The sequence below is a fragment of the Cyanidioschyzon merolae genome, chromosome 18 (assembly GCF_000091205.1).
Source record: "Cyanidioschyzon merolae strain 10D DNA, chromosome 18, complete genome".
NCBI classification, from domain to species: Eukaryota; Rhodophyta; class Bangiophyceae; order Cyanidiales; family Cyanidiaceae; genus Cyanidioschyzon; species Cyanidioschyzon merolae.
Window position 1 is genome coordinate 559108 of NC_010144.1, and position 17296 is coordinate 576403.

Here is a 17296-nt window from a genome sequence, read left to right on the forward strand (position 1 = left end):
TAGGCGCTTCTGCGACACGGATTCCCTTTGCGATGCATGAACCTGAACTGCAGGGCATTTCAACTCCCAGACGGGCGACTGGGTCATGCACCAGAGACTAGAGACCTCACGGAAACACACACACACACAGAGTGTCGCGGTTCTCCAATCCTGAGCAAGCACCCGCTACGCACACGTCCTGATGCAGTCGGCACTGGCTGGGGAGGATTTCGTGCCTTGTCGCCGCTGCATTGCAATCAACCGTTGTGAACGAAAGAAGCAACCGCTGCTGCTGCTGCTGCTGCTATGGTACAGCAGTGCCCGCCTTGCATTCTACATCGCCAATGCGGCATACCCGGTACCCTTTCGCGATCCACAAGCTCGTACAGATACGAAAACCCACAACGCAGGCGCATTCATGTCTATCACAGCGCATCGGTGCGTTGTGGCTTGCCTCGAGTCGCCGCTGTCAGTGTTTTGTCGACACACCCTCTGGCCACGGAGGCATAGAGCGATTCTGCGGATCAGCGAAATCCTCACACAAGAGCCTCCAGACGATTCCCCAGTTTCGCCAGGTGCACGTAGGCATCCGTTCCAAAGCCCTCCATGGAAGCAATGCTCAATTCGCCTCCAAAATAACGCGCATAGAGCCGAGATAGCGGCAGACCGTAGCCGAAGCCGGCTAGCGGGTCCATGGAAGCTCCTCGCGCACCGTGTACATGACTCCCAGGTCCATATTCGGGTTGGATCAGCGCCTCTGGGGGTACTGTTGCCGTTGTGAACATGTAAGTCCAAATTTTGGGTAAACTGGAACGCGAAATGCCGCCTCCCTCGTCGGCGATCTTCAGCGTCACATCCTCATATCCATCCGCAATAATCACCTTGATCGGCGGAAAGCTTTCCCGTCCCATATGATGCTCCATGGTTGCTCGGATGGAGTTTTTGAGCAACTCGAACAGCACATGATAGAGATGCCCCTCAATGTATGGGAACTCCAGGTCGGTTTTCCCCAGGATAACCACCTCGGGCGGCTCTTCACCGTAGTGTCGATAGGCTAGTGCTCGCGCTGCATCCGCCGCATCCGCTGCAACGTGCGCTGGTCGACAACGTATGTGAATAATGCCCACGTATCCCTGGCGCGATCGCTCCAGAGACATACTGACTTGTTGAGAAATGAGCACGCGAATGCCTATCCTTGAAGTGTAGAAGCGATCAAGGAACGAGCTGATGTGAATGTCATCCGCGCCCATCCCACAGGATTGCTTCAGTTCGAGTACCCCGCACGCAATCTGTCGCACAACGTCAGAGTGCCGGTCTCGGATGCGACGCAGGAGCTCCGTAAAACGACGCTCCTCTTCACCTTCCCGTTCAGGCCGGGGATGCATGAGGATGTCGGCGAAGGAGTTCTCGTATAGTTCGCAAACGCGTTTCACGCTGCGCATCTCCGACAGACCGTATGGAAGCGACTGTAGTTCCACTACGCGGTGCGCCAGTCGAATGGCGAGCTCACGATGCATCAGTTGCGCCGCAAGCAGCAGCTTCTTCGGTGTCGGATGTCGACCAAACTCGAGCAGCTGTCGCAGCGACACTGGAGTCGCGCTGCGACGAGCGTAGCGCGGGATGAGTTCCAACGCCTCCTCCCTGCTCGAAGGCAGACGCAGAAGCAGCGGTTTCGCTTCCAGTGGCGTATACGCGACGTCTGGTTGACTCGGCGGGCATCCAGACGCGAGCCAACTGGGAATCGAGGGATCCTCCGCACTAGTTCTCAGGGAGGCGGCAGGTGCGAGCCGCTGTGCAGAGGTCCAGCCCCGCGTTGCTGACGGCCACAGCCCTGAGCCGAGTCTTAAAACGGCCCATGCCAGACCCTGCTTTCTCCAGATAGCCATAGAGAGATGAATCAAGTCAAGTTAGTTGGATCGGATTGGCGCTGGAACTCCCACGCCCATACACACACACACACAGTGCCCAAGCTCGCATAGAACAGGTGACGCAGTTTGAGATCGGTTTCGCGAACGAGCGGCAGGGCGTTGGTACCGCGGCGCCACGCGCTCGGGCAGGCCCTGATATTGGACGGCACGGAAATCATGCCTATTTTTGGTATAAATTGGATACAAATGACATGCATGAACCCCACATTGCTGAACAGAATAGGACATACAGGATCGAAGCACTGCCAGATGCTTGGCAATCCCATGTCGCATTTTGGCGAGCGGGGCCACAACACTCGCGTCTGAGGATGTTAATTTCGGACGCTAGGTGTTCTTTTGCAGGCGACTGGTAACCGCACGAGCGTTCTATCCTGCGTGCTGTGTCAGCTCCAGCGTAAGCGTTCCTGCTCGTCTTGGGGTCTTTCCAAGGAAACGCTACCTCTGGAGAAAGCTCGGCTCGAGTTTTGCGTGCGCATGTCGGAACACGGAGCAGAGCACGGGAGCCAGGGCGCCGCAGCCCCAGAAACACAACGCAGCATTTCTGGGCGTTTGCTGGGCCTTCGCTTTATGCAACGAGCGCTGGAACGAACACAGCCTGAGCACCGGGATCATCTGCGCACTACGGGAACGCTACCTCATCAAACTTCGGGCAAAGCACGGCACTCAGTTGAAAAGAAAGCACAACAGCCAGCGAACGAGGAGCGAAGGCTCCTTGTTGTGTGTGATTACGAGTACAGTGTAGCTGCTGAGGACCTGAAGCTGAGTCAATATGCCACAGCTCGACAGCGTTACGGCTTCGAGACAACAGCGGTTTTTTTTGAAGAAGAAGCGACGACCGGTCTGGTGCTAGCTCGCACCGAGTCTTCGCCCAACAACGTCGATGAAACCTTGCGGCAGGCACCGGGGTCGACACCTCGGCACCCCGATACGCGTCACGGAGACGAGCGCTTCCGCGAACTAGCCCATGATGGCCGCGCTCGACGGCGGCTAGATGGTTCGCGTGTGGCAAAGCGTTCCGCACCGTCTTCGCTCGCCGAAGCGTCGTTCTGCAGCGTCCGTGGACACCAGCGGAAACCGTGTCGTTTCTCAAAGTTGACCAGGTCGTCGCAACAAGGAGCAACTACGCGAAGACGCTAGCGAAATGGCTGACTCCCGACCTGAAATGGAGGATACACCAATGACCCGGGATTGATGGAGCACACTCGACGATGCCGCTTACCTGCGCCTAGATTTGAACACTTGTGCAGCCATCGACTGTGTCACTTGACTTCAGCAAGGTGATTCGGGATCAAATTCCAGTGATTCGGATTCATTGTTGCCACTTATCTGCGTCCCGCGTTCCGTACTCCTGCGGATACGGACAGCGTTCCGTACTCCTGCGGATACGGACAGCGTTCCTCGGCGCTCCTCCAAAGTATACGTGGAGAATCGAGCTGCCAGCGATCCAGCTGCCTTACAACCAGCACCGTCCAGAGAGACACGAGGACTGCAAGATGCCTTGGTGCGGTGCGTCATCGACTTGGCCGATGGAGACGTTTGCCGTGCCGCTTGTCTCGTAACGAGTATTATCGGATAATGGATCATCATTGCCGTCTACCAACTGTGCTGCAAAATCATTTTATCCGCCTATCCGCGGCACGTCAGCCTCTCCGTATTGCTGAACCGCACCATAGCTGTGGCCTGCTCCGGGCGAGAATCCAGTTGCCTCTCTCGTAGACACTGATTTTTTCATTGAAAGTATTCAGCGTTACAGCACAGTGCCCAGACTGAGTAGTGCATAATAGCTTCAAAAAAGCGCATGACACAAAGCCGCTGGACACACTCTCGGAGCACGTGATGACCTATACGGATGCTCATCGAGGCGTTCAATACTCGGTGCAGAGGGTGCTTGCATGCATTTTTGCCGGCGGCGTTACACCATCGCAAGCCTCTCACGTTCGACTGCTGCGCCAGTTGACGTTGAGTTCGCATAACGTACTCCATCTGGTACATATGTCTGTGTCCAATGCTCTTCTTTTCATCCTGTTTGAGCGTGCAACCGCGCTTGTGATGCGTTTACGTCGTCGTGAAGGCATCCACGAGAATCACGCTGAATCGAATCCTCCGCACGTTCAACGCCCACGTCGACGGAGCGTGCGTGCAACTTTTACGTGTTACAGCGTATCCAACTCCATCGGCTACCGCCACTAAACGACACGAGTTGTCTGTTACTTAGTTTTCCAACTCATTGAACAAATTGTCAAATGCAAGCTTTTTGTGCGCGTTAGACCGGAACAGCTGGTGATCCTGGCACGGTCTCATGCACTCCTGCCAAGATCGCTGACTTGAGCCACATTGATGCCCGCGTACCGTCTGAATGAGGCGTGCGGAGCTTTCTGCTCCGCTCGATGCAGAACTCAGAGCGTCGAGACGGATCCCCGTGATGTTCGTCCACTTGTTGGCATGCCTTCTGGCGTCCATGATGCCGCGTACTCAACCATTCGGAGCCCTGGGAAAATTGAGCGGTTTGATGGGCTTTCCGTTCAGGCCTTTAACGCGGTGCTTTTGATTGGTAGAGGTACGGCGACGGCCTTGACGGGTTTCAACCCCGGATCCAGGCCCGTGATGACGGCTTCTACTTCGTCTGGATTGAACGTTTCAATACGGGCGTCGCTGCTCGACACACCTTTCGGTATCATCATGTGCATGCTGCGTGAGATTCCGTTGGTCTGCATTGTCCCTGCAAAATGCTTTCAATGTCCACTTTATATATGAGAGATCTTGAATGAGATGCCCCAACGCTCTCTGCGAAGCTCATCGCGTCATGCAAAGCTCCTCGCAGAGACCAGCCGTTGCTTATTGCATAGCGAATATTCCACAAAGGTGTCTACAGTTATATCACGGGTCATGTGCTGAAATACTGGAACCACATCTTATTGGATATTGAGGATGCTAGGGCGCTCGGCTTCGACGTGCGCGTCTGCTTTGTTCTGAGCCGGCAGGCTCTGTTCTGAAAAACGTGTCGCAAATTGCGAACAAGTCAGCGATCACATTCCAGGCGTTTTTGCTAGACGAGCTTCACTGGCCGCAGACCGAAACCGCGGCTATAAGCTTGGACGTTCCGGGGTGACACTCGTTCTCGTTGCGACTTCGCTTCGGAAGTCGCAGTCAACTCGAGCGCTTTGATCACCACGAGCTCGTCCCTGGCCTCCTTCGACACTGCGAAAGATCCAATTCACCAGTCGCAGCTTTTATTTGGTCTTGTGAGGTTATAACGGCCACAAATTGCGCGATGTGCGCCCCATGAAGCGCTCGACATTGACTCGCATCTGATTTCTGAGGTTCCTTTGATACGTTTTTGACAATCGTACAGCACAGCAGAGCTTTTCCGATCGCCGATATCGTGTGGCGCCCCCGGAAAGCATCCTGGGAATCGTGTATAGGAATTTGTGATGCAATGCTCAGAACTTGTTGCATCATGTCTCCGGAGCATCAGTTTTGTTGTTGCACGAATGTTGGATCACAATATTCTTGAGCAACTTGGACATCTGGTGGCCCTGCTCTCGGAACGCCAAAGAATAGCAGCATGACGATTGCGTCAAGCCGAGTGATGCTGGGCGAGAGACAATCGCGTAGGAGGCTTCGCGACACCACATGCCGTCCTGCATCTCACATTTCGGAAGATGCTCCCTACTGATATCTATTCGTTGAGAAGCAGTGATTATGGTTTCAGAATGATGTATCCTGGATGACACATTTCCATTCCAGACCCGTCTCATTCTCCTTTTGAGAGAATCTTTCTTCTTTTTGTCAAGTTTTATTTTCTCCGTCTTCACTTTCACCTTACCATGGTGTTCTGGTATGAAAGTAGTCACTATACTTTATATCCGTCTTGTGTCCTCGGGACTCAGACGTACTGGGCGGACGTTGACACCGAAGCCTACCTTTTCTGTCCGTGTATAGATCTACTTTTGCTCAGGAAGTTTTACGTCACCTTTTGCGTCGCGAGCATGCCCAAAAACCGATGCACGGCTTGCCGGTCCGTCCTCCGTGCGACCAGAGGAGCTACACATCATTCCAGGGCTGATGAAGGTAGCGACCGACTTGTCGAAGAACGGTGCCCCGGATGCGAACGACTCCACTACTGATCCGTCTATGGAAAAAACGCGTTTCCCGTGGAAAAGCGACCGACTTGTCGAAGAACGGTGCCCCGGATGCGAACGACTCCGCTGTTGATCCGTCTATGGAAAAAGGCGTTTCACATGGAAACGAAAGCCTTCAACTGGATTGAACCATAGCGACCAGGCTGGCACGAAGCACCACTGCTCGCCCGATCTCGGCTGCGTACTCCATGACCGCGTTGGAGTCACGGAGAACGAAGATGTGGAAGAGCTGGGTAGAAGAATGTGGGTACCAGAACCCACGATGATTACCTCAACGAAGCCTGGGCTGTTGAACGATCCTGTCCGATTCGCAGTTTTTCGGCACCTGCAAGAAACAATTGTCGCTAAGGCGGATGCTGCCAGAATGCGCACTCGTCTCGTCTTTACGAACAGCAGCTTATCTCTCTTTGAATCACCATGTACAGGTCTACCACTTCACACGATTAAAGTCGCATCACGGAAGACGAACACCCGTTTCTCCTGTAACAAGCGTTCGCGCTTCCGTGTCCAATCGACAGTATGGTGGTCACCGAGCAACGGTCTCCCATACAAGCGCGCTTTTTATTTTTTTTATCCGTCTCTCTTCATCGCTGTCGGTATCAACGGTACGGAAGCTTCGCATCCTATTGCTTCTTCAGAAATATTTGGTAGAGAACGTATGGAATGGATTTAATTGACGAGGAAACACTTGTGCAGAAATTGTTCGACGAATTCTGGTTTACAGACACGATATGCAGCTTACGGAGAACGATGACAATGGTTCATCCACCTGCTGACCGTAGAAGGAAGGTATTGTGGACATCAACAGGTTTCTAGCAAGTTACCACCAAAAGCACCGATTATCTCCGCGTCCTCTATCTGCATGCTACATCATACATTCCTTTTGTTGACTACCTGCAATACATCGAAGTGAAACCAAATTCACACACTGATGCACGAGTTCCAGAGTGCGCTGCTCTGAGCATGACGCCCACCATGCCGTGGCAAACATAATTCTAGGACAAGACACACCGCAGGCATCCTCGAAGCTCGCGAGGCTCAACCGGGTTCCCCGCTCGCAGGCAAAAACGAACCGCAGATGCGCCCCCTGCGCTCAGGAGGTGTGGCGCCCGCTCATCGTTCCTTGTTGCACGCTACCGTATCTGGCTCGTCAGCGCAAACTTGTCGGTAAAATATCCTGAACTTTCGCCAGAATGCTGCAGAGATGCTTCAGGCAATGAACAGGTCGGAGGATCCACCAGACACGACGTCATCGTGACGACGGGCAGCGTGCCTGTGTGGGTTCTGCAGCGCAGGCGCACCAGCGACCAACATTGTTTTCAATTCTGCAAGTGTGTTTACAAGCGAGGAATCAAAGCATTTGGATGGTCAAAGAGAACGCGACCTACGACCTCGTCGCTGTCTCAGAGAAGCGCTGCTAAAAACCCGAATTCCCGCCACTGCACTGGAGAACTCATCGAGTTCCAGGCTCGGTGGTAACATTGCCTGAAGGGTCGACGAGTGCGTCGATGCTCGCTCCATCCGCTCCAGACGCCCGTTCGGTATGTGCAGCAACCTAGAACGTTGAGATGCAACGCCGGTGCCTTCCGACTCATGCGAGAAACGGCGCCACAGCCATTCATCGGTTTCTAGATATTTTTCACGCGCACTGTCGACGTTCTTGTCTGACACTGTGCGCAATCGCCTGCGTGTTTCATGTCCGTCGTGGCTTGTGCGGGTGACGTTATCTGGGGCGCCGAGCGGCGAGGTCTGCTCCAGCGGCCGTACGCCGTTGGGCGAGTGAGCCGGCGCATCCACGTGCAATGCCTCCAGGACGGTCCGCAAGTCGCTTTCCTGGAGCACAGTTAGCCATCCCGATACGAGGCTCTGTCCCCATGTATCTGTGGGCATGAGTGCACCCAGGAGCACGTTTAGCGCTGCACAGGGAACACGATTTTCGGTAGTCTCATCCGGGTCGCTCCAGAGCCCGGGGTGCGTCCCGAGCAACAGCTCGTCTGCGCCCTGCGAACCGTGCTCTTGCTCTACAGAACATGAATCCTGCTCAGTTGCCCGTAACTCAAGCGGTATCTCGGTACTACCATGATCTGTGTTTTGGAGTAGATCACTGAGGAAAATCAGCAAAGCTGCACAGAAATAGCGTGGGTGCATCGCGGCGTAGGGGCGCTCTCGAGCATCCCTCCGGGCGGCGTTGGTTCCGACGAGCTCACGAATATCGACACGATGCGCAGCGGTTACCTTGCCAGAGGCTAACCAGGTAGCGGGCGACCCGTGCATGTCGGGGAGCCTGCCTTCCAGTTCCATTTGAGCTGCTTCTGCTTCTGCTGCTGCTGCTGCTGCCGATGGACTCATTGCCCGTTCTGTCGACAAATAAATACGGAGAATGACAGGCCGACAGGCTTCCAACAGAAATAGGCACGTCTCCAGCAGCGACGATTCATCTTCAGACCAGACCGGCGCCAAGCAGCGGCAGCTGTGATGCAAAACATGAAAACGATGCTCATCTAGAACACGTCGTATCCATTCGCAGATTCTAAAAATGTATGCATCTAACCCCACATATTTTCTAGGCCACTGAAATCTTTCCAGTAAAAACGCCTCAGCCGATTCCAGTTGCGAGCGCTCGATCGAGAAAACTTCTCCTAGCGCGTCGCCAAGTGCTTTGGTTTTCATGAGAGACCGAGCCGCAGCGAGACGCGTTGCTGCTGCTCCAACGAGATGAAGGACATCGAGCAGACGGCGCCTGCGCGCAAGCTGGGTACTTTCTGACTCGTCTTTCAGATCACGTTCGCCAGTGGCATCAGCGTTGATTAACGTACATAAACCCGTCGTATCAATCATAAAGACCTTCTGGATCATAAAAAAAGCAAACTCGCCGACACCTGGTTCCATTCCGAGAGTAACGCACAAGTCCATAAGCCAAGAGACGAGCTCAGTGCGCCAGCCCCATTTGCTTTGCAGTCCAGTCTCTGAAGTGAAGTTTCCAACAGCAGCAGAGAGCGACCAGTTCTCGGGGCGAGCTCGATCCAGTTGGCGCAGGAGTTCCTCCGCAGTGCGATCCATGATGCGTAAGTGCTGCACAAACCGACGCAGGCTCGGTGCTGCTCGCCGCAGCGACTCCGCTCTCGGCAACGGCTCGAAGCACTCGTCCTCGGCGCGTGTGGTCCGCCTATGCTGTACAGCCTTCGGGATCGAGCCGTCATGTCCCAGGGTCTTCGCATCAGAAACCTCTCCAGCGCCTGCGTGACTAGTTCCCAGGCAGCTGCTGCCGCAGAGACTCGCCGCGCCAACCGTAGCTGGAAGGGTTCCTCTCCAGACGTGAGGCCGTGGTTCTCCTTCCTGACCCTGTGTCGAGAGAGTCTCTATGGACGTTCGCGACAAACATCTCTCAAGAGCTGGCGTTTTAATTTCAGCCTGCTGACGAACACGTGCTGCAACAAAAGACTGCGGTGCGCAGCGCTCTGGATTCACGGACGCTACGCTTCCCAGAGTGAGTCCCCTTTTCGTTGAGTCCATGGTGGTACCCCTCACGCACCACGTGCGTTCCCCTGTCGCAGGTATCCTGTTATCTTGTCCCTGAGCACCCATCCATACGTCGGCGGATAACCCAACGACCAGCAATGGGCGCACGTCCCAGGGTATCCCCCGCGTCTATGGTCTCAGGCTAGTCTTGAAGCTTCCGCCCCGATGCGATGTCACGTAAAGCAGGGGCCTCGTCCCGTGCGCGAGATCCCGCGGATGCACCAGACTGATCACAGGCGCGCCACATCGAAAAACGCTCAGCGATGCAGCGCAACGACGTTGGTTGGCGCGTCCGTTGGCACGCGTCGATGCGACGCACGTGCAGATATTTCTGGCGGTGACGTTCGTACAGGGCGCCAGCGGCGCGCGCACACGCATGGGCGCGATGCTGTCCGTGCACGTGCAGCGTCGAATCCGTGCGGAATGCCGTGCGGCGGCGGCGGCGGCGGCGGCGGCGGCGGGCGCCGTACCCGTCCCCAGACGAGCCATTCACCTCGGTGTATGGTTCATACCATGGTGATCTGTTGATTTGCTCGCGGAACCCGCATGCACCCGTTACCGACACCAGACCAGATGATCCATACAAGCAACCGATGTCCGAAAGGGTACCACAATGCGGTCCTATTCCCGCATAGATTCTAGGGGTTACGTCACCTACAACGTCGGGGCAAGTGCGTATAGCAGACTCCACATCCGCAGCGTCTCTGGATCGCGGGAGAATTTTCCCGTAGACAAACACTGCATCAGGGACGGTGGAACACGAATACATACTCGGACGAGATGAGGTCTGCACTGAGGTGTGTGGTGGCGTCTGTGTACCCGGGAGCATCTGTTACAATCCATGAATCCGCATCGTGCGCAAAGCATGCAGGCGCACCGCAGCCCGCGCTTGACGCGAGATCATCGACGCGATTGAGCGCATTACGACGATAGCGTGGATGTCTATCCATCGACGTGCTGATGGCTCCCAGTCTTTTTCGAGCGGCCGCTGGTATCGGTTTCAGCTTCTTCTTGTACACTTTGTTCCCTAGAGGCTGCTCTACAAAGTTCATTCTCGTCAGCTCCGGGCGCCTCCGCTCCCGCACCGCCTATCTCCTGGTACTTATGGGAGCGTTAAAGTCCCGGTTCGCAAACTCTATCGCCTTTGATCGTACCCGTAAATAGCTGTTCTTGCTCGTTTTGCGACGTTCGATATCGAAGGTATGCTTCCAGTGACTGTCCTGGTTTTCGCTGGTGAACTCTATCTTCCTTACATCGAACTCCGTATGGATCTCCCTGATCATCCCGTACAGGGCCCTGGAGTTGATAGCCACAAAGTGCGACTTGTGGTTGCATATCGTAACGAAATTCAAGCGCATCCCCAGATGCGCAGCCGCCCGTTTGTACGACCCTGCATGCTTCCGCACACCCAGCTCCATCTCCGCCTTGCGTTCGAGTTCTCGGTTCAGGAGTACGAAATACCGCAGGATGGGGGAATAACATCTTTTCACATCTTTTTTCATCTCTGGTATCTTTTCTGATGGATTCGCCAGCGCCAGAACCGCACGGTGCTCTTGAATAGCCGTACGGATTATAGAGGCTTCATTCGCGCTCCTGGGTGACGTCTTCTTGTCGACGAATTCGACGTCATCTTTATGCTGGTGAATGTTGGTGATTCCATTGGTAACCGCTCATATTTCCTTGCGAGAGAAGCCCGGGTAGAATGCAAAGATAGAGCGTATCATGGAACGTTCAAGGTTCATGGTAATCTAGTTCTTCAGATTCGCGAGGTACTTCATTGCCCCGTATTCGGAAATACCCCAGTCACTTCTGTACCGAGTACCCTTGTACCGGAATTCCGCGTTATTTTCTTGGAGGGTATGCACTCGCTCATTTTCGTCGACGTTTCCCCTGTGTCAAGCACCAGGTGCGGAATGAAGGTCATGTTGAAAAATTCTTCCGGAACCTCGACAGTTTTGATGTCCGCCACGTTGTCATAGGTGTCCTTCACAAAATGCATCAGTCCTGACGACGCCTTTATAATACTCATGGACTGTGTCTCGACACAATTTCCGAAGTACTCTCGCAACTTTTGCTCGTACGGATCCTTGAAATATCCAAGAACAGAGGCTTTCACGACAATCTCGTCGTACTGTCGTCTTTCTTGCAGGCATTGACGTCGGCCTCCTGCCTCGGCTTCTTCGTCTTTTCCTGTTCGTCTTTGCTCGGGACTGCTTTTCGTTTCTTTCCGTCAGCCGGCGACACTGCGCCTCGGGGACCTTCCACTTCCTTGTCCATAGATTTCCTTTTCTTACTTTGGTTTGAAAATGAACCGGCTTTGTACGCTTCTGCTATAAAACAATTAAAAATCATTTGAATAGACTCACTTGAGGGTTGAAACACGATTCAGCTGAAAGACTATAACTTGCAACGACTTTAACGCAAATACAACTTGTAATTCAGGTGAACAAGTTAACGAATTGTCAGGATCGTGTTTCCCTTCAACGTCGACGTGCGTGTCATCTCTGATGCCTGCCAGATATGGAGATATGCGTATCGAGCGCATGATCTAGAACAAAGAACAGATACTGACCACTAACTAGCAACGATATAACGATTTCTCTCCCCGTCTACGATAAACGTTAGAAGAGGGAAAAGCTTTCCGCATTGCCGGAAGTTTATCTCCTGGGCGGAAGGTCCTGCGAGCCGGACGAGTCTGCCGGGCTTGCGCTCCGTGCGCCTCTGCAGCGACCGATGCTGTAGTGGGATCTGAGCAGATGGTTGGCAACGCAATTTAATCTGGGACAAGGAGCAGGCATGCTACGTCTGGGCGTCGCCCATATTGCAGTTGTCTCCTAACATATCGGTTCGCGCTGCCGCACACAGTTGGTCTGTCTGCGCAGCTTGCAGGCTCCCCGAGTGTTTATATTCTGCGACTCCGTGTCAGATGAATGACTCCTCGATCCGACGCCTTTAGTGGTATGACAAAGCTGTTCTGTCTCCGTCATGCATTTGCCCGAGCGGTATGTGCGCTACGGCGGCTGCAGGAAACCAGACGCTCCGCGCACGATAGAACGCACAAAATGACCATTACATTCGAGAACAGGTGATGAAACTCGGGAGTATGACGCAGCATGATGGACGCTTTCCCGAAAGCCAGTATCCATCCATCCATCCATCCATCCATCCATCCATCCATCCATCCATCCATCCATCCATCCATCGACAAAGTAAACGTTCTGCCATCGGAAAAAATCCTCGCCGCAGCCGTCGGCGAGGCAGATGCCCCGTGGCGAGCGGTCAGTCCACCCGTCCTGCTGTCAACGGGGTCCATCACGGACACTGACACAAAGTGGACGCGGAACTGCCAGCGGACACGTCATAGCTCGCCAGGGCTGCACCGTTCCTGCTGCCAGATGCGGACACGAGGTCTTCGTGTCCACACACTGCACCAGGGTTGTTTCCAAGCGCTGGCTTGTTTACAACAAACGCGGAATGTGGGAGTGCATAGCACCAACAGCCTACGCGGTGGACTGGAACACCGCGCTTGGTGACGTTCTGCAGACTCCTGAAGAAGTAGAGTTTCTGAGCACACTGGCGTGCTCGCGGGAGCGCTTGCAAGTCGCGCTGCGGCACTGGAAACAGCTCTCTCTACGGGAGCGTAGTCTATGTGGAACCCGCCAGAAGCACGCGAATAGCGAGGCTCACTTGCCAGCCGCGGAAGAGAAACCTGTCGACGAATCTGCTAATAAAGCACTCCTTAAAAACTTGAAAGAGACCCTGTTTGCGACCGCTGGGCCGGTCGAGGTGCGGAGCGCCCTCTATCAACTTGAGGCCTATATTCCGTGCTTGCAGCGCCTGACGAGCTTGTTTCAAGAACAACGTACTGTGGAACATTTTGCGCATAATCGGCACGCGAGCGAAAGCTGCCGTTTCGCGTGGAAGTCGGGAATGGCGGAACGCCGCACCGTCCAACGGGAATCATTATTGCGTTTCGAGATCCTGTTCACCCTTTTTTATTGGAGCATGGCAAAGATCAGAACCGGGCATGAAATACTTGATGAGTTTTCATCGAATGCCGAAGGTCAAACTCGCGAGGCCGTCGAGAACGAGGCAGTCCGACTCTTCCGCGAGGCCAGCGGTGTTCTCAAGTATCTCTCGGAGAAGCTTTCTCCGGGATTGCTGGTGGACATGGATAGCTCCGAATTCGTTTGTGAAGTGCATCCATGTGTAGCATCCGCACTGTCAAGAATAGCCATGGGCGAAGCTTATTTGCTGGCACTAACGCGTGCCGAGTCCCGACAGCTATCACCGGAAACACTGCTGCGTCTCTCCGTGGGTGTTACGGAGACTTTCGCGCTCGCACGCGCTCAACTCCAAGGGCTCTGTGATGGCACTAACAAGGCTGCCGCTGGTCACAAACGACTCGCGTACTCCCCAGAGCCTGGTTACCGCGCAGTTGCGGAGCTTGGCGAGGCACTCGGACGCACACGTTGCTTCTATTATCAAGCGCTCATCTTTGAAGCGGGTACGAGTCCGCGAGAAATTTCAGGCAAGCGCGGGGCAGTTATACGCTTGCTCGAGCACGCATCGCTCGAAATTGAGAAGCGCCGTGTGGGGCGCCTCCTGCGAGACGGCGCGTTTCGCTTCCTCGTCCCGCCGATGCGTGCGCCCACCGTCCAGCATTGGCAGAACTTAATTAGCATCAAGCTAGAAAAGAGCCGCCGCGACAATGACCTGGTATACATGGAACCTGTTCCGGACTCGATACCAAACATCACAGCAACTGAGGCCCTGTATCCGTTCTATGCTGTTGAGTATTCCTTCACGGACTTGAACCAAACCCAGCTCGATGCCAGTTCATCTCTAGACGCGTCACTGAATGGTAGCCCCCGCGCCGGTGCCCAGCAGAACGGAACGAACGAGTCGATTGGAGGGACTTTCCGCTGAAACCAAACGCCAAATAAACACTGTGTTCTGATTCACAACGACAAATGGACGACAAGAACCGCCTCAGCGAAATCCACGCAACCGAGTCAGCATTCACGGCACGCTAGAAAAAGTTCGTATCCCGACCTGCATCCCTTGGGTCTGAACGACAACCAATAAAACACGCCATGTATCGCAAGCATGAAACTAGAGCAATGCTCCAGCGGGCGCTGCGTATCGCCGCGCACAACGCCTGCGCGTATCCTCGAGCCGACGCACTTTGTGTGGTACGGCAACGCCGTTCTGTCTCCGTGCAGCGACCTCAGCGGCGCTATAGGCGCTATTGCTGTCGCTTTCGGCAGGCAGTAGGCACACACGATAGGACGTACGAAACCACCAGAATATCCGAGATGAAGTATAGGTAATGTAACATGGAGGTAGGTGTAGATCGTTGGATCCTCCACCTCGCACTGGAAAAAACATAAACTAAGAAAAGCAAAATGCGCATAATCGGAGAACGCTGGCCTAAGTGAACGTTCTGTCAATGGAAAAAAAGGGAAAAAATGCCTGCGCGTGTTAAACCCGCAGGCACGCATCGCTCACATGATTCATGTTTAGAATCGATGAGCAGAATGAGGGATTCCACACGCGTGCGATTCTTAGCAACAGGTAGAAAAGCGTCTACTTTCCCGTTTTAGACCGCCTCAAGTTCCACAAATTCCAGACGAGACTTGATTACGGGAATTATGGTCCGTTCAAGCGTTCCTCCGGGCATCGAGCATATTGTTAGAAGCGGCTCCGGCGCGAAACGCCCTGATGCAGTCGACATACAGAGAGAGACCGGCTCTGGGGTATCTTTGCCGGCGTCAGTGTCAGGCGTTATTCACTGGATTCGGAGCCGAAGACCATTGTTCTTCTGGGAACCAAAAGGCCGTGTAGACAGACCTGCTTCCAGCAGCGCAAAACGACACGCTATGACAACATAGCGACCAGAGCGACGCCTAGACACAGACCGTCCATCTCCATCCCGGAAAACCGCGTTGCAGAAGACCTGTCTGGGTCTCGTCACAGCATCCGCCACCGGGGGCACGCGGAGCCATAGCGCTGCAGGCTCGTCCGGTTCGCGAAACTTTCCATCTACAGGATGAACTTTCGAATATCTGGAAACCGTCCAACCGTACATCGTCTGCGACACGGATGGAAGATAGTATTCGTCAGTTGCTGGTTACTTCCTCGTTTTTGTTCTATGGGCGCCCGTGCCGCCCATGCAATCCGCGAAACCTATACCTGCGTCAGATTGTAATGGAGCGTTGCACTGCTCGCTCTGCACCTGGGTTTCGATTTTTTCGGAACTAGATTAGTTGCGTACCCTCGAAATTCGAAGTGCAGTCATGAGAGCATGTGGAGGCTTTTTGGTTCTTCAAGGATTTGCGGTTGTCCTTTCGGAATGAACACCACAACGCTTCCCAGACGGAAGCGGGTCCGTCACCGGAATCAACATGATTCGCGATGCTATCGAATAAGGCTTCGCAGAGTAGTACACTTCAATTTCCCTGTCATTCGGATGAGCATCCACGCTTCTCCCTTCCCAGCGTCTAGCGGATGCCTCAATCGCGCATTCTTCGCGTTCTCGAGCACTCTGTTTCGTAGCAGAGTCGGCGCTCAGCAACGGGCAACATCGTCTACACAGACAAGGCTAACACGATGACGTCGCTTGACGGCTTGCTCACGGGCTCGGGTCAGAAAATCACTGACCTCTGGTCATCATACAATCGATTCCGTTCGAAAGCCAAATCAGCCTCTATTTGGAACCGCCAAAGACATGGCATTCGACGCGAGCACGAGACCCTTCAGGGCATGTATTCCCGAAAGCTCCAGTCTTTTCCGGTTGCACGGAAAAATGTCCTGACCTCGGCCAGAGGTCATCGCAGCGACCGTCTCCGGTGGAGCGCGTACCAGCGCTTTACACGGCGTCAGCGTTCACCGATGGACATCGCTCAGCTCGCTCGGCGCCCTGGATGGAGCTCCCGGTGCTCTTCTCATCGTGGACAATATCGCGTTCCACAAATCCTCCATGGAGTGCGACACAGTGCGCCTGCGTGTGCAGCAGACAGCGCTCCCGCCTAGGGAGTCGCCCAGGCGAAGCAGGTGATCGCGAGGCATAGCGCCAGGTGCGGAAACGTACGAGAGCACCCACTGGCGCCTTCTGTACCCGTCAAGGCCAGGCACCGAGCGGTGAAGCAAGCGTCCACCCGCCACAGGTTAACGCTGCGAGGTGTAGTGGGTTTCTCGGAACACCTGACCACTGTCAAGGGTCAACGCGCGGAACGGCGTCCAGCGCCCGCGTCCAAACTAGACAGAGAGAACACCTGAAGCGTGGATCGCAACTTCTGCCCATGAACGAACAGCGTCTGCAACGGCCAGACGTGTCGACATCGGGACGCTAACGCTGCCATCAACGTCCGTCGCCCGTTGACAACGGAACTGGGTAGGCAGGATTGACCGGCGTCATTTTAAAGCCTGAGATGAGAGAGCGGAAAAGGAAGCAGTCCCAGAAAAAGCGCACAGTGGCAGGCAGTTGCATCAGTTCAAAAAGAGGCTCAGACGTTAGTAGGCGCGCCCGAGTACGCAATGTGTACACGATGCACTCTTTTCTGACGTGGGTCTAACGCATAAGCAATGCCGGAAACCGTTGATGAAAAAATTGGTATGGGTCCGATTCTCTGGAACTCGATATGCTGTAAAGGCTTTGTCTCTTCAGGCGAAGGAAGTCAACGGAGGCCGCTTCTCGGCAAATAAGAAAGTACACGTCGTGCAATA

The 17296-nt window shown here is 54.4% G+C and overlaps 4 protein-coding genes and 1 non-coding gene across 5 annotated transcripts, besides 1 other annotated feature; 2 read left to right on the forward strand and 3 right to left on the reverse strand.

Moving 5' to 3' along the window:
* Positions 1–515: 515 nt before the first annotated feature.
* On the reverse strand, positions 516–1865 carry CYME_CMR225C (probable pyruvate dehydrogenase kinase; the record flags this gene model as incomplete). Its single annotated transcript, XM_005538437.1, has 1 exon — positions 516–1865. One exon carries the CDS (start codon positions 1863–1865, stop codon positions 516–518), a length of 1350 nt encoding a protein of 449 aa, XP_005538494.1.
* Positions 1866–2381: 516 nt separating this feature from the next.
* On the forward strand, positions 2382–3044 carry CYME_CMR226C (hypothetical protein; the record flags this gene model as incomplete). The annotated part of the gene is made up of 1 exon (XM_005538438.1): positions 2382–3044. One exon carries the CDS (start codon positions 2382–2384, stop codon positions 3042–3044), a length of 663 nt encoding a protein of 220 aa, XP_005538495.1.
* Positions 3045–7417: 4373 nt separating this feature from the next.
* Positions 7418–9634, reverse strand: CYME_CMR227C (hypothetical protein; the record flags this gene model as incomplete). Its single annotated transcript, XM_005538439.1, has 1 exon — positions 7418–9634. One exon carries the CDS (start codon positions 9632–9634, stop codon positions 7418–7420), a length of 2217 nt encoding a protein of 738 aa, XP_005538496.1.
* Positions 9635–10966: 1332 nt separating this feature from the next.
* Positions 10967–12317: a sequence feature (repetitive element).
* A 725-nt stretch (positions 12318–13042) lies between these two features.
* Positions 13043–14497, forward strand: CYME_CMR229C (hypothetical protein; the record flags this gene model as incomplete). The annotated part of the gene is made up of 1 exon (XM_005538440.1): positions 13043–14497. One exon carries the CDS (start codon positions 13043–13045, stop codon positions 14495–14497), a length of 1455 nt encoding a protein of 484 aa, XP_005538497.1.
* A 581-nt stretch (positions 14498–15078) lies between these two features.
* Positions 15079–16889, reverse strand: CYME_CMR230T. Its single transcript, XR_002461618.1, has one exon. It is a non-coding gene; the product is annotated as a hypothetical transcript (transcript).
* Positions 16890–17296: the final 407 nt, after the last annotated feature.